Source organism: Anomalospiza imberbis, chromosome 1 (genome assembly GCF_031753505.1).
Source record: "Anomalospiza imberbis isolate Cuckoo-Finch-1a 21T00152 chromosome 1, ASM3175350v1, whole genome shotgun sequence".
Taxonomy (NCBI): Eukaryota; Metazoa; Chordata; class Aves; order Passeriformes; family Viduidae; genus Anomalospiza; species Anomalospiza imberbis.
This window is the reverse complement of record NC_089681.1, coordinates 66,049,670-66,071,768: the sequence shown is the minus strand read 5'-3', so window position 1 is coordinate 66,071,768 and position 22,099 is coordinate 66,049,670. Positions and strand designations below refer to the sequence as shown.

The window sequence follows — 22,099 nt, the reverse complement described above, 5'->3', positions numbered from 1 at the left end:
CTCAATGTCTCTCATCACCAGCTACAAACAAAAAAGTACGCAAGAAGATAGCACAACAGCACATGCGCGAATGTTTTTGTGAAAGAGTTCTCAAAAACTCAGTGCTATAATTTTACTCATTATCTGTAATGTTCCTGATGAATTGTTCCATGTACTTGTCATTTTTTCATATACATTTCTGCAAAAGATGAAAAACAGTGCTCCACTGCAAGAATATAATTATTAATAGCTTAACTTTACACTACAGTGAGTTTCTTCTCTGTCTTAGGAAATTAAATACAAATAAATACTGATCAATTTGCAATTAAGCTACAGAGCAGCTCCCTATCCAACATACTCCCTACATGAGATCACTAACATTCTATTTTGAATTAGAAATCAACTAGAAAAAAATAATTCATATTCCAAAGCAAAACTTAGAAGTTATTTAATACTGTCTCTACATCCCATACTTCTAACTTCCGTTTACTTTTTATGTGCAGACAACTTCCCAATAGGGCCACCAAAGCTTCATACTGAGTAACATAAAGAAAAAGTAATCATCTTTTCTTCACAAAGGGAAGATTGCTTACCTTACATTCACAGGTGTGTGTGGATGCCAGTGTGGCTGAGCAGGATGTATATTAGGATGATATTGGGGCTGCAAATGGAAACATTGAACCTGGTTAATGAAAGCATATTAAAGCTCCCTATTAACTTTTATTTTCCTGGAGTCATGAGGAATATGTTCCTTGTGAACCCTAGAAACCCTAATGCTTCCAACCTCCTCCCATGTCATTGAGCACATATGTGAAGCCACTTGGTGATGTCCCTGCTCATTAGGACAAACTCACAGGACAATGCAAAGAAAATTGCTCTCCTGTTTGACAGACAACCTGGCATATCTAGTGCTTCTCGTAGAAAGCACATCAAAAAATGTCAACTTTGATCAAAGGCGGAGAGTAAGAATAGTTATAAAGAGCAGGCTTCAGAAGGTCTCCTGTCTTTGGTGACAAGACTTCCTTCTCATATCCATAAGATCTTAAAGAGAAACAGTAAAACAAAATCAATGCTGAAAGTTTTAATAAAAAGTGTTAAGACTAAGTTCTCATGTACATACAGAGTTTGGAAGCTTGTTTTTTCTCAGTACCCACTGTCTGCCAGTAGCACAGATGAAAACCAGGTAATGTTTTCCCTGGAGTGTATTAAAAAAAAAAACCCAAAAAGCATTTGACCAGCAGGGAACTCTCTAACTGTTGTGATGAGGGAGGTAATTGCAACTTTGAAATTGTCACGATCACCTACTGTGAGAGGCTGCTCTAGACAAAATCTTGCTCATACAGCAGTCTCCTGGGGCCCATCACATTAACAGTCCCAAAGGTTTTAACTTTCACAAAAAGAAAAGGAAGGGAAAGAAGATGGCAAATTGAGTGTACTCAGTTTGCAGAGCATCCAAGAAAACAGGGGAAAAAAGAGAAAACTCCTTAACCCCAGTATGGTGCTGTTTATTTCTGACCCATCAGAAAATCTTACCCCAGAGTAAGGAAAGGGGAGCAAAACAGTTGTATAAACTATAAAGAGTAAAAATATTTACCATAAAATATGGAAATGACCACATTTTCCTCTGTAACTGGTGTGTTCTTACCTGGTAGGTATGGACTTCAGGAGTACTTTTAGCACTAAGAGAGAAAAAAAAATTGCTCTTATGTAATCAATACATCTACATCACAATGTTTTTAGTTCAGGGAAGTACTACAGAGAAAATTAATATTCTTAAGGACATAATTATTTTATTCAAGATATACACCACAGCGGTTAACATGTGAAAGAGGGGTGCAAGCTTTTTATCTTTGCTTTAGATTTAAAATACATGAACAAATTATCCTTGATAAGCTAGCATAAGAGCAGTGAGCAAAAAGAAAGTACGTTTTACTTTAGTCTGATTTCATATATAAAAGTAATAAAAGAAATAGATTAAACAGTGGAAGCAGACAGGCCCCAAGAAGAATCTGGAGGTGCATAATAAGACATGCCAAAGCAATTAATCCCACACCACAGAATCTGTTTCTACAAATCCTAAAGCAGATATTGTCTTCAGAATCCTTTTAGCCCGAGAACAGCAACCGAGAGGTAGAGACAAGTTGAGCAGTCACTTACCACAGTTGTGCTGCTTTCACAGGATTGTTTGCTTAAAAAGAAACAAACACAAAATCTTAAGACAAGTGAAATATCAGCCATTTTGCAGCTCTTGTTGTTGGTCTGTTACACTATGGCTAAAGGGAATCCTCATACGGACATATTTGCACAGAAGTGTCTGAATTTCAAGTGCAGCCCTGTGCTTTCTAGTAATCCTGTGTAACATCATAAAGTATGGGGCAGACACAAATCTCCCTCTGGTCCTGCAAGAGTGAAAGCCCTTTAGAGAGGATAGCAGACAAGCATCTTCTTCCCAAATCCACAACAGGACTTTTGGCAGAGTATGTTCTGCACAACCAGAACACTTTTTTTCTCATCTTACTGTACACTACCATGCCAATACCATCAAGTTCACTGGAAATCAGAAACTACCCCTTGCAGAAATTTTCACTATCTTATAGAAACCAGACTATTCACAAAGCTGGTAATGGCCTGTGTCTTACTGCAGGGAACAATGGTAGCCAAAATAGCCCATCAGTTGGGAATCCTGGCAGGCACTAAGTAATCTTGTGGAACAAGGTCTTGGCCTCTGCTTTGGACTGGCTGGAAAGAATGGTGAAGGTGGCAGCTGAGTAACTGGGTTGTATCATCTCTTTTTCATGACTGTGTGTGTTTCAAGAGAACTGAAAAACTTCTCAGAGAGAAAGTGAAAATCCAACTGATTGCTGAATGCAGGAAGATAATGGCACACTGTAGCAGTCTCAAAAGCGACAGAGCTAGGAGAGAATCCAACCCTTGTGGGCTGCATTTAGGTACAGGGCTTAATGGCCAAAAGATGCATGAAAGACAACAACCTACAAGAGTTTTTGCATTAACTTAACAAACATGCTGTTCAGCTCTCTAATCACTTGGGTGTGAAAGAAGTTCTGGCTAGCTGCAATGGACATAATTAAGCATAAGCCACACTTTCTCTCTTCTGTCTGTATCTCACAGACAAAAGTACAGAAGCATTGAGACTGAAGGCAGAACCTGAAGGTCTGTTAGATCCTGTTATGGCAAGAATTAAATTTAAAGAATTCATTCTTCCAGTTATAAAATAACCCATACTATATAGTTGACTCTCATGTCTCAGATAACAGCATCTCACAGATTTATTAAATTTGCCTTTCAGTTAAACAAACTCCTTCCATGTACTAAGGAAGGAAGCAAAGGAAAGAGTTACAGCCTCTAGAAAGCATGCATGCTTGTCACCCTTTCTCCCCCCACTGTAAATGAGACAAAAATGTCCCCATAATACCACAAGGGCTGCTCATGGAACTGTGGGTTATATTCTGGGAATGCAGACAAGTGCTAAGACATTCTAAGGGAATGTCATCTCACCCTACTGTGTACAGCAGCCTTGCTCCATATGGCAACTATACCTGCAGGCTCAAGTAATACAGAATTTGGAGAGGGTTATCTTGCAGTGCTCCTTCCTAGGTTTTTCTACATGGAAAAAAAAGCTCAAGTTTTTTAGTACAAATTACAAAAACACAAGGGAAATGAATTCTTTGTCATTCCATTTAAATTCAGTACATCTCAATTCCCAGGGCAAGCTAGTTAAAGTCAGCGACTGGACAGGTGAATAACATGTCATTACAGTCAGGAAACCCACAACAACTGCATAATGAGACTGTCCAATAACCCTAAAATTGTCTGGCTAGATAAGCAAGTCAGCGAGGCTTCTAGACACTGCTCCACCCCACATGACACAAGCAATTATTCAAAAAAACATTACATGTTTTGCCTTAGTGGGTTTTCTGCAACTTTTCTTTCCTCCTCAATAGAGCAGCAAAAAACCATAGGTACCTCCTCCACAGAAGGGGGTGGAAGAATTAATTGTACATAGAGATTAAAAAGAGAAGAGGGAAACAACGAACTCTGGCGAAAAAAGCTCCATGCACATTCTGATTTTTTAGGTGATCTGACATACTCCTCTTTTTATAATGTGGTACAGATGTCATGATTGTAATGTGACATTTCTAGGATTTAACAGGACACCTGCATGGCCTGTTCAGTGCACAGATGTCTACAAACACTTACCCTTGTAAGTGGAATGCCTCCGAGAAGGGTATCTCTTGCTGGGCCTTCTTTCAAATGTACTAGTTCTGCGTAATCTCGTCCCGTGTGTTGCTTGATATTCTGTCCTCCCACTTAAAACACAGAAATAAACAAAGTAAACTGCTGCCTTCTGTTGGAAGCTGTACCTGCTCCTTTGTATAAATATATTGCTGTTACTTCACTAAATACCTGAATCTGAAGCGTGATCCCAGCCTTATGAAGTCGGATCTACTAGATTTACTATTTGCTGGGGCTCGCAATCTGAAGAAAGCATGGTGCTCCACCGCACACTTCCACAAATGTTTGCACGTTTTGGCACTGTCTAACCGGAAAACAAATGTGTGCTCTTGCTCTCTGCCCTAAATGCAGAAACAAAAGCTTTGGAAGTTGGCATGCATGATATTAGTTATTGTCCTTGGTAGGAGAAACACAGCCTGGGCCAACAGTGTGCTGAGCCTCCCTTGTGTTCTTACCAGCCTGAGCACACACCACACTTTGTTGGATCAGGCCCAAGTAAGGGAAAGAAGTTACCTGTTCATCATCTTCTACAACCACGAGCGTTAGTTTGCTCTTTTTAAAGTCCATTTTTGTGATTTTAGGCCTAAACACAAGAATCAAAAAGAAGAAAATTAAAATACTATTAAAATAATTTTATTTCTACAACTATTTCACATATGAGAGTGGTACTTCTAACCAGGCTAATCTACCTTCAGATTTAACCTTCAGATTTTAAACTTTGTAGATTCAAGTATAAATTAGAAGTCAAGATCCCATTATGCAAAGAAGAAAGACTTCAGCATTTTAACTAAAAGGAATATAACACAAAAGCAGATTACCAAAAGAATAAGCCTATTTTGTTGGCTCCTTCAAAGATCAATATGCCTGTTGGTGTCAGTCCAAGAGCATATTCACAACCATCTCTTCCCTGCAAGCAAGTACAGAATAAATAATCAATCTGCCATGAGCAGTGTAAACCTTAATACAGTAGTACAGCAAAATCCATAGGTCTTAAACTAAGCAATAAAGTTGCCATATTTTTTTAACATTACAGAGCAGAAGAACATGCATCTGTGTTGAGTGCAAAGTGGCATATTTTGGCAACAGAAGGCTGCAAGTCGCCCTTTGTGGGAGGAGCCTATGTGCTGCTCAAAGTGGCTCTGAGATCCATGGAGATGGACCCACACCAACACTATCCAGGGCAGCCCATACCTCACCTGACCTGTTTAAGAGCAGGCAGTTCCTGCCAGGGGAAGGAGACACAATAGGAAGAAACTGAGGGACGCAGGAAAAGGCATGTGGAAAGGGATGCTGTGGGAGCACAGAGAAGCACCCTTGGGAGGAGTACTGCAGGTGGCAATGACTTCTGAGAGACCACGGCCTAAGGGACAACCCAGACCATAACAAGGACACTCCTCAGGGACTGACCCACACCAGGGCAGGGACCTGACACTGAAAAAATAAAACATCACATGGATCTTACCTTAACTACATGCATATCTACACCATACATTTCTAGCCATTTAGCCTTGTTCAAGTAGCACAATTCAGCCTGCGCTGGGCTCTTTCCCCTATAAACATAAAATTCACACTTTATGGTAAAAAATTCTTGTCCACTTTAAATGCTTTCAGATTCATTCCCCTAACCCTTTTCTTTGTGTCCTGAATCTTAATGACAATAAATGGTATTTCAAGCTTAGCTTATGTTTTTACCATCTTCCCTCCAAATGAAAATAAAACAGAGGACTGAAAACGCAAAAAGGTCTAAAATTACCAATAAGGATGACAGTTCACATAACGAAGCATCACCAAAATGTAAAATATTTATTAACAAAAGACAAGAAAATGAGTTTGCTACCATCCTGAACATAAAATTTATGTTTGAATGAAAGAAGGGGAGAAAGGGAGAGAAAGAGATTTATTTCCAACATAAACAGGAAAAAGACCCGTCTCCTTAAATTATTACAACATAACCCAAAGAAAAACCATTAAAAAATTAAAAGTTGCCCCACCAACCTTCCCTAAATTACTGCCTGCCATTTCTAGGGAAGGAGAAGGCTTAAAGCCTTTTTACAATACTTCTCTACTGACAAACATAATCCCCTTTTCATGCCTGTTGAAAGGATTTGACTTTAGAAGAGAAAAAAACCTGTTGCTAGAGACCCCACTCCCACACAGGTACTCTACCTGCACTCTTTCCATTTCTGAAAAATGTCAAATTCCATTGCTTCAGTCTGGTTTGGTGCAAACCTGAATTCAGACACGAGCTCTGGTGTGTGCTCAGGGTGTTCACACTCTCCCAGCTCAGCTGAAATCAATCAATTGAGAAATTAAAAATATAAAGATCTTGGGATGACCAGAAAGATTTAATTCCATTATCCCTGCAAAGACAAGGATAGTTTGCAAGTTCCTAAGCATGTTGCAGAATGCACTTGTATCAATGCTTTAACATTCCAGGCCCCCACTCCTGGCCCCAATAAATTCAAACCAGACTTTACAGCAGAAGTCAGATAAATGCATTTGCAGGAGCGGAGTAAGGTTGTGGTACAGAATTCTGACCTGCAGGAATGTTATGACTGAACCAGTTCAACTAAAGCCGACTCTCTGGATTTGAAAGCACTTATAGAAAACAAAGTTTCTATTAAAAACAATCATCAATGCATCTTCTGTTTTAGAAGTGGTTACTTTGAAACTTCCTCTCGTTGCATACTTTTTACTCCCTAACACTTCCCATTCTATTGCATGCTTTGTTATTTTTCCTGGTTTAGGACAAATTTAGGAGTTATATTTCTGTTAATGTAAAAACATGAAGTGAATACCTAATCTCATTAAACCAGTGATACAGCTGTGTGGTTTTTTAAATCACAGTGGTGGTGCAATATTCAGATTAATAATTTTTAAGGAAAATTGCTGAAACGTAAACATAATTAAGGTGTCACTTTATACTTATATGCTTAGGCTCCGGTGTTTTCTTTTCTAGGAGAAGAACACTTTCCAACTCCACTGAGCTCAGCAGGAGATGCAAGTGCTGAGCATTTCAGTGACTGACACCATTAACTGCCTTGTGTCTGTGACAGCTTTGCTCCTGGAGCCTCTCAGCTGTACTAAGAGGCTGCAGCATCAATGCCTCAGGACTGTGTGGCAAGCATCAGTGGAAAATACACTCTTCAGCAACACCATGTGCCACTTGACATATGATGTGATTCCCAACCAAGCCTTTGTCAGTCAGCGTTTCTTAGCTGTTTACTACTCTTGCTACTACTACCAAAATAAAAATAAAAATGAAAAAGCATTGAGGGAAACTAAATCCCTTGAAGAAAACAGTTTTATTCCTTCAGGGCGCTTTTACACTTAACAGCTGCAAAAATTTCAGTCACAGCCACACTTCAAAAATACTTAACAGGATCCATTAGTAGATAGGAAGTTACATTCAAAATCCAATCTGTTGGCTGCTAACACCAGCTAGGTGGTTTTGAGAACTTGAGCTTTGCTGAAACATTTAGCAGTCCTGAAGATATTAAAGGGATTGAGTTCATTGGTCTTCATTTTTAATTACTGTCTCACACACACATTTTACTCGCAACAGTAATCTTCCATAGTGAGTTACAGTATTCTTATCTCTGCTAAAGAAAAGGACATACAGATATCTCGACTCTGTGGCTGTTTCATCAAAGCTGGAAGCCTATTTAACCAGATATTAAGAATTACTGGCAGTCCTGTCTCCAGTATACAAGAGGGAGCCACAGCAAACACATTAGCAAGGAAGAATTCAAGGGGATAGAAAAAGGTATGGATCTGAAGTTTTATGTGTTGCCAACCACCCAGGAAAAACATGGGAGATTTCTCTACTACTTAACTGAGAGAGAAGGCAGGGAACGAAGGCTGACTGTGCTGTAAAGAAAATGTGTAGGGATGAGAAGAATCATGAGCTTGTAGGACAGAAAACACAAAGAGGGGCTCAGCAGCACTAATATTTTGAGATGCAAGGGCACAGCACAACACCCATCTCTTCATTTTTGTCTTCATGACATGCTTTGGCATGCCCCTTTTCAGCCCTTTTTTTGGGGGGAGGGTGGAAGGTGGGGCAGGCATTACATAACACATGTATATACATTATCAGTGTTCTTCAAAAAATAACCTGGGGGACATTTTCAAAAGGATTTTTCCCAGAAAGTTTTTGAAAACTGCAAAAATATATTTATTTTTAAATATATAGCTCATTCTTTTATACAGAGGGAAAAAAAGTTTGCAGCATTCCATGAAGATGTCTTATGATTAGAACTGAAAACCGGAGATGCGAGAAAATGTTTTCCTTTTCAATATAATTAGCAGCTTCAAAAGTATATCTGGATAAACACTAAGACCATACAACACTAATGATGCAGTTAAAACCTAACTGTAACAGTGAGAACTCAAGTTTAATGACAACATTTCCACAGATAATCCCTAAGTGAAGCATAATATTACCTGTCTGCTTCATATGTTACCCCATACTACAAATCAGTGTTACTCGCTACAGAATTTCCTTCATGGGACTGGCAAGAAATCAACACTTTGTTTGAAAGATGATTCACACAAAAAAAACAAACAAACAAACAAACAAACAAAAAAAATCAACCCTGGAAATTGCTATTGGAAACCCAGAATTACTTTAACAGAAAACTGCCTTGATAAAAATACATGTATGAAATTTAAAGCTTATCTGTGAAAACTCTTCTTTCAGAGGGCTCAGACTACTGATGCCTAAATAGTAATTCATTGCTTTTTCCTCACTCTTAGGAAAGGCAGACTAAGGAGCAAGACTGCATTTTACAAAGAAAATGTAACCCACTGAGGAGGGAATAATTGAAATTTCTTTATACTTTTCTGCTTAATTATGTTTCCAATATCAATAAAATGTAGCAATCTTTACACCAAAAATGCTTATTATTATATATGTCAGCAAAGAGAATGAATTAGTTGCAATAATAAAATAATTTTGGACAAGCTTATTGCAATAATGTCAAAATACTGGAAAACTGAAACAAAAAAAAAAGACAGCAAAAAAGTATAAAAGCATGTTCCCACAGACAGCATCAAAGAGAACTAGTTTTGGTAGATAGCTGGACACATCATAAACATGATGGTCAGCTATTGTATTGCATTTACACAGTAATCACAGGTGTCAGCTGCTACCCAAAATGATGAGGCATCAACCTATTATTCTTTGCTTGGTCCTCCTTGCTTGGACCAGATGTGAGGCTATCAGAGTTTTTATCTGTGGAAACGTAAGCAACAAATCAAATTCGGGTTCTGCATTTCCTCCACCTCAAAAAGACAAACAGAGTCTGCGCCTGCAGCAGTTCTTTGCACACCTGACAATCACAGTTGTGCCAACTGGTACAATAAAACAATGCCTTAAGATTTACACCTGTTGCTGCTTGGAACTGAATTCCCAGTTTTGCCTATCAAGTCCATCTAGAATCACTAAGTTATTTCCACTGCTGTATTAAACTAAGCAACTCTGCCTAAGCTGTCTGTGTGCCACGGCTCAACCACCAGTGAAACAGGAAGAGAATTTTTCCATTTCAAGTAATGTTGCTACTGATTTGCTTAGAATGGTCCAGCTCACTGCACTTTCTTTTAGGAAAAAATAAACTTGATTTGAGCTTCATTACAAAAATTTTCTCCCCATCTGCAAAACAAATTTCTCGAAATGGAACAAATATTAGTATTAACATGCTTGCAGCAACAAAAACCCACATTGTCCTACAATAACGTAATGAAATCCAGTGTACTCGAATTGCTTTTACATGGTGAAATCTGTGCTCCTGCCACAGAAGTGATCTTAGTTCTTACCCTCCCATATAATTCTCTCCTCTCTAGTACCTGCCACTCCCTCCCTCCTGCCCTGTAACCATCTCCCGAGTCATCCACAGTGGAGGCTTCCTCTCACAGGCACTGTTCAGGCAGCAGGAAGCCCAAATTCACAGGCACCCACCTCCCACAAACTGTGTGAAGGGCCAGCTGGCTCTTCAACCTCAAGTGGTAACACTTGTGCACACACCACAGCTTCTCCCTCAGTAGGGAGCTATTTTGGGTCCTTCTTCCCTGATCAGTCCTGGGTTTCCATGAAGCTTTTGTCTAGCTGTGCTTTAGAGTGTCCCTCCCCATATCAGGTGTGCTGATATTGGCTGATGTAGTTCAGAAGCTATGAACAGACGCAAGGCAAGAAAGTGATCTCCCTAAAATTCTTCTCCTTGGGTAAAAGAATGGCATTTATATATGATCAGTAAGAATGCATTAGTAACAGAAGAAAAGAAACCAGCAGGTGAGTTTTTTAATAAATTTGGACAAACCACTTTCAAAAGATTGCATACCTTGAAGACACAGAGCTGCTAGTTCAACTGCAGTTTCATATGGGCATTTCAGTCTTAAAAACAAAACAAAAAATGACACTATAAAAATCACATCTCTTGTCAGTGAATTCCTCTTGCAATAAAGCTAAAAAGAAGCCTGACACGAAAGCTGGAAACATTAACTTCCACAAACTACTAATGCTATGAAGCATCAACAATTAATTGTTCCTTGTATATGATTATTTCCTAAGTTGGTACATTCTGATTAGCATTAAACATGATACACTTCACCATAAAACAAGAACTAGCAGAGAAAACACTAAATCAACTAAGGAACCATTTTTACTTTAACACTCTATTTTAGAAAATATGCATTTGAAGTTTTTTGTTTCTGTAATTAAAAAAAAAAGTGCAGGTGTGAATGACTATTGGTCAGGGTAAGACTATAAAAACACAAAGTATTTTTTCAGAGTTGACTTGAACGAAAAGTGTTGTACTTCAACTTTCTCATCCTCTATTTCACCCACCATACTGAGAAAATGTGGCAAGCCCATGTTACATTTTCAAGTCTTAAAACCCAGGACTGCTTTCACTCTCTTTAAACATTTCCATCACCTGATCAATCCATCAAAATCTTTACCCATTCTATTTGTCAGTAATATAGACATGATACACACAAAGTCCTATATGTCTGTATTCTAAAGAAAAAACAAAATGCACTAGGAGATTAACTATTAAAAATTCTTTAAATTACAGCTGCAAGTGTAAAAAGGTACTTACTTCCCTGAAAGAATGTCTTGCCGGAGCTGTAATACAAACAGGTACCTGACAAATACAAAATTCAGAAAGTCAAAAGTAATTACAGTGGCATCCTGCTAGTTCAGCTGTCTGGAAGAATACCCCAATTCATTGAGTAGTAACAGCAATTTGACTAACTAGCTCTTTACACAAAAATGGGCCTTTGGGATCACACAGATACACCCTGAAAGCTTCAAAGCTCCCACAGCTTTCACTAGAATCAAAGAGAAGAACATTTTTTTGTCCACTGGTTGTGTTCAGGACATTGTCCAAAGTCTTGCTGTTTAGCATGTGCTCTATCTGGGCATACACCACAGCAACCTAAATGTTACTAACACTCCAGTGTTCTCCTAAACTTGGGTCTTACCTAATTCAGGCAGGAATCAAACTACAGTATCTAGAAACAAAACACAGATAAAAGCATGTAGGCTTCAGAGCTGCTTTCTCAAACACAAATACAGAACATGGAAAAAGTCCAAACTGGGCAAAAGGAAAGGTTCATACCAAAATGTCACTTAATAGCAGAGAAGTTCTGAATAAAAGCTCCATAGAGCTCACACATTTATTTAGTATGCCAAGTAGAAATTTACAGCCTTCAAACTGTTGTTGTATTTTAAGCTGTTGCTTTGCTAATCTTTAGTTCTAGGCACGCTTCACTGACACCACTCAGAGCTGGGCTCTGAGGCATGTACAAGTGCCCTGTGTCATGCAAGGGATGTGTAGAGGATGGGAAGGCAGAGGCAGGCTCTGCACTGCTCTGGACACTATGGGGCGAGGCTTGCAAAGATGAGTGACTCAAGAGAAGAAAGCAGGAAGCATTCCTGAGAGCCCAGTAAACGCAAAGACAGACCTCTCCTGCCTTTACAAAGGATGCTGGAAAGAAAGTGGGGTTTTTTTCATCACAGAGAATGTGGAGTGAATGTGACGAAGGAAAAATAATTGGAATCAGACAGGGAAAACAGAAATGAAAAGGAAGATTAAGATTTCTCATGATAACACTAGAGCAGAATCAGATTTATCCATGTTAGCTCTTTGGTACATCTCTGATTCACATACTTGGCTAATACCTGACTGCCAATCAAATCCGGCTATTTGCATGCATAGATTAAGGGTAGTAAGGTAGGGACAAGTATACATTCTGTTCTTATTGATAGCCCAGATGATTCACAATCCCATGAACTCTTCTAAATTTGCAAGAAGACTCTGGGCAGAGCTCTTATGAGTTTCAGGGGGCTTGTGCAGTGCTGCAGCCCTGCTCTGATGGTTAAGGCTTACCCTTGGCTCCTTTTCTGTGTGCAGGCTGACAAACACTGGCATCTCAATCGTTGCTACTCCAAATCAGCAAGATACCTTAGAAAATTATCCACAAAGTACAGACACGTTCCTCTGTTGCTCTTCTAACTAAACAAACTAATCTCACACAAGTGACAGAAGATGTCTTCCAAAATGCACTGTATTTAAACTGTGTTTTTAAACTGAAAAAATGACAGAGCAGGTGAAGGGTTTTGATGCTTCCCAATACTGTGTTAATTATGAGAATATGATGTTTGTAGCTTCACTAGAAATTGAAGTCTAATAGAAAGCAGATCTCCAGAAGGAATTTTGAACACCCCCTACCAGTTCACAGTTACTGTTAATGATGATTTCTTTTCTACTTGGAATGATTTTGAGTATATAGTTATTAATCTTCCCTTTTTACTCAACATGCTACATATAACATATGATCTAACTAGCATAAAGACTCTTAAGAAAACCTTGATAAATTAAAAGAATTAAAAATTTAAGAACTATAAAATTCTTCAATTCAAAACTACTTTCCCCAACAAAAAAAAAGAAGAAAAAAAAAAAAAAAAGGCACCCCAATTTTTCTTACACAGTTTCACACTGGTCTTCTGTCAAGCTTATAATTAAAGGAAATTGTTCACAACACTGAATATTTAGCTGACTAAAGTGTTTTTCTAATTAAAATAGTTTTCTGAAATGTCACCTTTCAGCAATAATTAGATCACAAGGCATCAGAGGTTAATACTTTCAGACAAAATGTCTTACTTGATCACAGCAATGTGATCATAGCTCAGAAACCCAATTTCACTGTGACTAGGATCATATGCTTCAGAGCACTAAGCAAGAAATCTTGTGGTAGACAGTAATGCCATAATTTGACCACAGGGGAAATGTAATACTTGTCAGAAATGTACCCTGATGTATGAAGACTTAGATCAATTTCCAGAAAACACATATTATTCCTACTAATTTAACTGCATTTTCTCATTAGAGATGTCCATAAATCATCCGGATTTTTGGATTCTCTTAAGATCTTATACTCAGCTCCATAAGTGGCAGGGATTTTTATAAGTTAATTATACATTCTATAGGAATATGCCCTTTTATTGAATTATCACTGCTGGACTAAATTGATAATGGATATCGAAGACCCTATGTCTGTATCATGAGGTGGTGACAATTAGCCCTTAAATCTTGTCTCAGGCAGTGAAAAAACCCCATGGTTGGCACAGCAGACAGAGAGGGAGACAGTAATCATTTGCCTGCAGGCATAAGTTTAATGTAAACATCACATGCACATGAACTACAACAATCTACCATCTTTAAACACCTTAGGCTGATTAGGAGTACATTGATTATTGCCAAGCAAATTAGAAGACACAGAAAGAGCCCTACGGTGAGAAGCAGAACAAAAGAAAAGATAAAATAACATTAAGATAGGTGACTACTATACAGAGAAGACACAAAGTAAGCAGATAGAAAAGATAAGTAAACCCTTTCCTACAGCTGCTCCTTTCCCAGCTTTCAGAATATCCTCTGAACGAAGGTGCTACGGATCCAGCAAGCTACAGATCCACAAAAAATAGCCCAGCAGATTGAAAAAAAGGACTACCAGGTATTTGTAGAGTGACTTTATACAATGCTGGCTTTTGCTTCACAAAGAACCATGGGGAAGCAGAAGCAATTCAATCAACTCTCAACCCAGAGCTCAAGCTGGCTATTCCCACAATTCTTTACCCTTGGTACCATTATTAAACCACCCCCAAGTCTCAAGGCAGGAGGAACAAAGCAGGGCACTGACATTTTAGCAGGACATAATGGAAACCCCTCTCAGAGGATGGCAGGTATCAAGAGCAGGTGTCTCTAAGCTGCAGCTTTCCCCACACAACACTGCCTTTCTTTGCCAGCTTCCAAGCACCAGAACACAGCATCTCCTACACACCAACACACTTGGAGAGGCCCATTAATGCTTTCTGGCAGCAATTAAAACCACGATGTTTCTCTGACAGTAGGAAAACACCAAAGAAGGCAGACAAAATGAGCACTCTTAATAAGAAAGCTCGAATCACCTGCTTGCAGTACACCTACGTGCCTCAGATGTCTTAAACCCCCCTCAGCCGTGCGCAGTTCCTACCTTGTAAACTCTTCGTGAAGGTTGTTCGGTTCTGACGAGTAGTACTTAATTCGAAAATGCAATGTGTATGGAGGTCCAACTGTACATGCAGAGATTTTAAATGGGGAAAAAAAGGTTTATACTCGTTGCAGTTCTCCTAAGGTAGAACAGTCCCCACACCACCCCACAACCCAAGAGACCCAAAATGAATTCCATTTTTCAAATTCCTCAAAGAAAATATTTCATGTCTTTTTAATTTAAAAATGCATGCAATAAACAAAAAATATAGATGATTACCATACTTTTGATACTCATTAATTCAAATTTATCAAGGCAATAGTCCATTTGACAAACACATTTTTTGTCCAAAGAGGGGTGCCTCACAGCATGCTGTGAATGACAGCAATTTCCAGGTACACTCCCTGTTGCTGGGCCCAGGGGGAAATGGAAGGAAGAGGGAAGGAGAGGGTGATGCTCCTTCTTACCAGGCACAAACACTACTCCAAAAAAAACCCCTACCCAATAGATCAGCTTTTGATTGAAATACATTGATTTGAAAAGGTAAGATAAACAGACTGAGAAGTGCTGGAGAAGACTCTGAAAGGCATCCATGAACACAGAAAACTCTATGTGGTTGCAAGAACTGTGTTTTCTAATGTCAGAAGGTGAATGCTACATGACTCCCCATGTAACGCAGGTAATAGGAAGTTATCCAGCCACCATGAAACTGTGACCAATGCATCCTTATCTGCCTAACCCTCATCGTCCGACCAACTGCCTGCTGATGTATTAACTGCTGGAAAAATTACTTTTCCTCCCTTTTCTAAGGTCTTCTGTAACACCACATCAACAAGCAAATGTATAATAATGATAATCCTTCTACTAAATGATATGCAGCTAAAAGTCAAATAATTAGAGCTTTGATTCTGTTTCCATTGCAGCTCCTGTAAGTCAGGTTATAGCACCCTGAGCTCACAGCTCGGCCCCACTGGTGAGATCTGCATAGGTGAGAGAATGACTTGGAAAAGACAACAGTGAGCAACATCCATCATGAAAGAGGAACTCTCCACAAAGCACCTGCTGAATTCAAGGTAAAGGAAAGTAACCTGTTGTGAGACAGACCTTTACAACACCCAACAAATTGCTTCCCTCTTCAACATTCCTCAGAGCCAGGACTGGCCAAATTCTTTTTAAAACAGGCCCTTCACACATTAAAAACAGACAAAAACACCTGGATGAAGGTGTTACGAATCACTGATCTTCCAGGACAAAGCTATTAGAGAAAGTGCAGCTGCAAATCAGGTAGTCACCTAAGGTAAAGCAGTCTGTGGTGAGATGAAAAGGGGAGAGAAAACCAAACAGCATAAACCTTACACATAGCAGCTATCTTCACCATGGATTCTAGCAGGCTGACACCCACATAACATGGGGTGACAGCAAACTATCCTAAAGGCCTTTGAAGAACTCCACGGTTTACAAAAATCATCTACGTACTTGGCTACTCATCAAAAAGAAAGGCAAAGCACCACTGAAGAAACCAAGACCTATCTCTGTGAGATCCTACAAGTTGGTCAACGATTTTCTTGAAAAACACATTTTAATATCACTGAAGCCATGTCTTCATGGCCCATGACTGTTGCCAACTACAGTATTGTAACAACATATGTTAATGCCAATGCTGTACTGTACCCAAGCCTGCAACCAGATTATCAAAAATCCAGGAGCTACCTCCTTGCCTTAGACAATTTTCACAGAAAACACAGTCCACCAACCCCTCCATCCAAAACTACCTTTGATGAAACAGCAGCTATTTCAAAACTACATTTGACAAAACAGCAGGTATTTCTGCTAGTTTCAATTCTAAAATAATAATCTGGAGGAAAAAAAATTAATCATTACACAATGAAGTATTTTCCATTCACTCTCTGAAAGAAATTGCAGGATATCTGTTCTGGATCAGAAGCAGTGACAGGAACCGCGATCTGTGTCCAGGCAACCTAATTTCACAGATCCCACTGAAATTACCTGGCAACCTACTCTGCCTTAGACAAACAGCACAGGTTTAACAAGGGCTTCTGAAGGCTGGGCTACTGCTTAATAAGTGCTCTTGCCTTTATTCATAACATATGCAGCCAATTACTCATTAAATTAAAACTATTTTCTACAGAATATTTATTCCATTAAAGGCCAAATTGAAACATTCTCTATCATGTTCTAATACTCTAAATTCAAATTCTTTAGGAGGTAACAAAATAAACAGGCAGAGACATAGTACTTACTTTTTATTTGCTTCTTAATGAATTTTGAATGGTCCAACCAGTGCTAAAAAAAGAAAATCCACACTTAGAAGCAGTTCCATTTCAAGATTTTGTTGACTCCATAAAGTGATTACAATAAAATTTAACAGATAAAAATCACTTATAAGGAAATATTGCTGTATTTATTTTCTAAACTTCTGCATATTGGTGAAAGTGTTTATTGGCACGTTTAATAGCTTCCCTTCTTCCACATGGGAAAGCTTGATTTTTAAATTTATCAGTACTACCAAGCAAGCCACTCTTCCAGAGAAGAAACTTCAAAATGCAAGGCCACAAAGCAGTGGTGTGTAAGGAAGGCACCCTTTTGCCCCAAATCCCTGAGTTTCAGCCTCCTTTAAACCTCTGTTTGATGGAGACCCTCCAGAGCCTGTACTATCCTGCCTGCCACTGCTCCATAGCCAAGTTTTTTCAAGGTAAGGATGGAGACTTAACCCCATTAAAAGCATTTGGGAAACACTGATGTATACCCCACCCTTCCTTTTTAAACTAAGGCAGGAGATCTGGAATAGTGCAACAAGGAAGACAAAAACATATGATTCCCAGCTAAGTTTACACACTCTCTTCTCAGTGTTAGTTGTATCTACAGAAAGGCAGCAATAAACACAATCTGGTATAAATTTAGCTTAAATCTTTGACAGTCTCTGCTCAATGTCCTACAGAAGGCTGCAGTCTTATTTGAAGCAACTCTGTGTAAATGTTTCTGTCATACAAAGTGGTAAGAGAGTTTTGGATTTCTTTGAAGTAAGTATTTTTCTATCTTTACATATATTTTAAAATTATAAACTAGGTACTATGAAACAAAATCTTAGGAAAAAACTCTCTTCCTTCTTTCCTATTAAAGCATTAATGTTTTCAGAAAAAGGATAATCTCTCAATGACTACTTATTGTTACACCATCACGCTACAATGGCTGAATAAATTTGCAAAATTATTTGTTGTCTAGTAATACTGGTATTTATTAACTATGTTCTAAACCAAGGCAAAAATTTATCACAGGTAGAGATGTGTACAGATCAAAAGTCTGACAGCTTACGACCCTTAAGGTAAATAAATCTCACAAGAGGGAGAAAGAGAAGTGGAACAATGATTCTGAAGGTGATTTTATTTGCAGACTTGCAAGACTCCCTTAAGTGAGGCTGCCAAGAAATGAATTCTTATAATCCCTAATCTGGTAGAAATCTCTACCAGAATGGAAATGAAACATTACAGCAGCTCATATAAATACATTCCTCAGAGTTGCCAGTGATTTACTTTGCCTCTATTTTGCTCTCTTATGAAAAATTACAGCTTTGTGAAATATCAAAATTTTTATAAGGAAAAAATCAACATTGAAACTTTGCCATTTTTTTTTTAACTGAAATTATATAAGTCTGTCACTTTCGCAGCTCCAGGGCAGATAAATTTTTTATTCTTCAAATACCTAGCTATGAAAACGTCTTTCCATTCAATATTTATCTTGGCTAAAGGAAAGCCTCTCAAAGACAAATATAATTAATGCATTAAAAGAAAAGTTTAGCTTCATGTAAAAAAAACATCTATAATACATGCCAAAAACTCCTGTTAGTACCATGTTCTGGAACAAGCACTGCACAATCTGAACTATAATAATTCCCAATGAAAAAACAGTTGATAGTCCCTTTTCTTGGCATGTGGTCTTTAAGGTACATTAAAGCTCAAATAAGAGTAAGTTTCAAACTGATTATTTGCAAGTGCAAATACTTCAAATAATGGCTAAAAAAATACCTAACAAGACTCCAGGAACTGCTTGTGCAGACCATTAACTCTGACTAGAGCTTAGATAGGAAGCTATCATCACTCTCTGTACCTAAGCAGCCAGGGGCAGACGGCTCCAGGAGATAAAGCAAAGCAAGCATTAAAGTCACCTCTCTTCAGAAGCAACAGTGAGCTGCTGTTTTACCCCCATCCTGCACTACACATCAAGTGTGTGATGTGCCACCACATGGATCATAAATACAAAGACAGAGGTAGGGCATGGACTGACAATATTATTGGCCCAGAGCTCCCAGGCCTAGAAGTTTTCATGCAGATTTATGAAGCAACTCCATTTTCAGAATCAGGTATTTTGTGCAATTTCTGTGAAAATCAGGCTGAATTTTAACATTTCTTTGCCTCAGATAATGTCAGAGGGCTTCTTCACACTGTGTACCGCACCAGCCTTCCAAATGTCCCTCTGAGCTGAAAAAAAAAATCAAAGCATTCTAGCTAAAGCCTAAAATAGCTTTGGGCTTGGCTACATACTGCTTGCTGACTCAATTAGAGGGAAGTGAAAGCATGAATTCTGAAATCTCACTAGGAAGCTGAATAAAACCAGAGGAGCCTTGCTTTTCTCTCAGCATCTAAGACTGTATCTTTGCCTATCTTGTGCTCTAGCTAAATGACCATACATAATTTCAGGATCTGGACTCACCAAAGAAACTTAACTATGGATCTCACATTGTAGGACCAAGACAGACCAGACTCATTTCAACCATACCCCACGATAATCCCTGTATCCTGTTTGGACTTGGAAATATCAGTGCAGAACAAGGAGGAGGAAAGGGATAAATTGCTTTAGGACTGTGTTTTAATAGGAAGACAGTGTCTAAGCTGCTTTTCTTCTTTTAAGAGAAGAAAAACCCAAACCTAATCAAACTGCAGGTAATCAGAATTACCAGCATGATTATGCTAGAACAGAACAAGTAGTTCAGCTGGAAGGGACCTACAATGGCCATCTAGTCCCACTGTCTGACCACTTCATGTTAAGGGCATTGTCCAAATATCTTTTAAGACTGACAGGCTTGGGACAGCAGTTACTCTAGGAAGTCTGTTCCAGTGTTTGACAGCCCTGTTGGTAAAGAAATGCTTCCCAGTGTCCATTCTGAACCTCCCATGATCCAGTTTTGAACCACTCCCATACATCCTGTCATTGGGTACCAGGGAGGAGAGCTCAGCACCTCCCTCTTCACTTCCCATCATAACCTGCAGAGACCACTGTGGTCCCTCCTTTAATTTTGTCAGGTAAACTGGAAGGTCAAATGCTAGATTAACTTCAATTTAGTCCTCTTTAATCTCAGCAAAATTTCTTTGCTCTATCAAATGAATTCCTATGGTATTAACTGACATAACACAGTAGCCATTGACTGGGATTCATGTGTTGAAAACAAACACCAATCAATTCTACATGAAAGAAGCACCCTTAAAAAATAATTTCTTAAAATACTGGAAACATGTATTTATCTCAGCATAGTCTCCTGTTGATCACTCACTTTACTGAAGTGAAGGGGAAAAAATAAGTAGCTCAGCATTTCCTAATGGCTGTAGCCAATATTTTCTCAAAATAGATATACAGCATGGGAAGGATAAATTTGTGTCAAGATACAGCAGATAAACTACAGCTGGTAAAGCAGTCAGCTTATAAGGACCACGTGAGTACCAAATGAGGCCTGAAAGGAGGATTTCCACAGGCTGACATAATCCCATCACACACCTGAGCTTTGCAAATTCCACCACCTCTCTACTTGCTTCCTAAAATAATGAATATTCCTTATCTTGATTTATACAGCCCTCAAAGGTGACCTGAAAAGGAAAAAAAATGCATTTGACCCTTTTTGATTGGCTTTCTATGCATGAAGAACATCTTGAATTGACTGTTCTCCCTTATGCTTATTTATATATTTAACTATCGGTAAGAGGAAGCCTATTCTTATTGATATTTTTATTTGTCCTCTGAAAAATATCAGTTGAAAGCTTTCTCACGTGATGCCTGGAGGTACAAGAGTGAGAATCATGCTCAGTGATCAAGTTCAGAAAGAAGGTGTGCTAAACAAAAGCTGGCACTTTTAAAACCAAAAGTCAATTATCCCTTCAACTGTCTTCTTGCTTTCTGGTTTCCAAGGCACCTGAATCCTACCAAGCTGCCTGCCATTACTCACACAACCTTCTAAAGCAGAGAAGTTAAAAATGCACGTATCACATGGAGGGAGGAAACACCAAGAAAAAAATCAAGCCAATAAAAATTCTACCTACCAAACCACAGTTTGGGGATTTCTCTACATTTACAGATTTAAAAGGGAGCAAAGGAGCAAAAGCCCTCTTTTCTTTTGCAGGTCCCCTTTCAACATTATTATGATAGTAACAGAAAACCAAATGAGAACTGGGGTCATGTAGAAACTCAGGGAGTACACAAACATATACTTAGAAACAGGATAATCTCCCAAGAGTTCACAACATAAAACAATGCTGTATTATTCTCATGTTTCTCTAATCCCTCCTAGAAAATTATGCTCCTCTTGAAAATGAAGGCTCACCTGACTGGTGACTTCAACTACCTACTGAAAGGCTGTAGAGAAGATGATTGACACTTCTCAGAGGTATTCCATGACAGAAGGATGAGTGGTACCAGACTCAGGAGAAATCCCAGCTGGACAGAAAGACTGACACCATGAGGCTGTTCAGACAAAGCACAGGTGCCCAGAGGGACTGTGGAGCCACCATCCTTGAGGGTATCAAACATGACTGAACACAGCCCCTAGAAACCAGATCCAACTGAAGCTGCCATGAGGAGCTTGGATAGAGACACCCCTTTCAACAGACAAGACCTGCAGGCATTTTTCAGGATGCTGCTCTACAATCTCACTGACCCAACTTGAAATAAAAAAAAAAAGAAAAAAGGGAATTCTACTCAAAAAGCATTCACGTTATAAAACCAAGCTGGGATTAATGAGGTGAACAGTTTCTATTTGGGCTCAGATGAGACCAACTTTTCACGAAATAGTGGCGGGATCTTACAGGGGTTTCAGTCTCAGGCAGCCAGTTTTGATTTAGAGCCTCTTTGGACACTGCTGTCCGCATCTTGTTGAACAGGGCCCCGGCACAGTGCTACAGAACCGCATCAACACCGCTGGAGGACAACCTGATCCAGGTGCAAAGTTTTATCCGTTTTCTGATTGTCCCTGGCCTGAAGAAGGCAGGGCAGCTGCCTCCAGCAGCCCCCTTCAACTCACACCGCTCTGCAGCTGCCATGCCAAGCTCTCTCT

General features: G+C 39.0%; 1 protein-coding gene across 5 annotated transcripts in view; it reads right to left on the bottom strand.

Annotated features, from left to right (window-relative positions):
* The window catches only part of EPB41L4B (erythrocyte membrane protein band 4.1 like 4B), a 169,681-nt gene that overhangs the window by 90,076 nt on the left and 57,506 nt on the right, over window positions 1-22,099 (bottom strand). For all 5 annotated transcript variants that reach the window (XM_068195520.1, XM_068195510.1, XM_068195548.1 and 2 more), the window contains exons 3-15: window positions 17,025-17,067; window positions 14,767-14,845; window positions 11,331-11,375; window positions 10,572-10,624; window positions 6,400-6,520; window positions 5,696-5,783; window positions 5,052-5,140; window positions 4,747-4,816; window positions 4,405-4,574; window positions 4,198-4,307; window positions 2,137-2,167; window positions 1,625-1,658; window positions 573-640 (exon numbers count right to left, since the gene is read on the bottom strand). In XM_068195520.1, coding sequence (XP_068051621.1) covers window positions 573-640; window positions 1,625-1,658; window positions 2,137-2,167; window positions 4,198-4,307; window positions 4,405-4,574; window positions 4,747-4,816; window positions 5,052-5,140; window positions 5,696-5,783; window positions 6,400-6,520; window positions 10,572-10,624; window positions 11,331-11,375; window positions 14,767-14,845; window positions 17,025-17,067 — 1,001 coding nt within the window. The remainder of the gene's footprint in view (window positions 1-572; window positions 641-1,624; window positions 1,659-2,136; window positions 2,168-4,197; window positions 4,308-4,404; window positions 4,575-4,746; window positions 4,817-5,051; window positions 5,141-5,695; window positions 5,784-6,399; window positions 6,521-10,571; window positions 10,625-11,330; window positions 11,376-14,766; window positions 14,846-17,024; window positions 17,068-22,099) is intronic.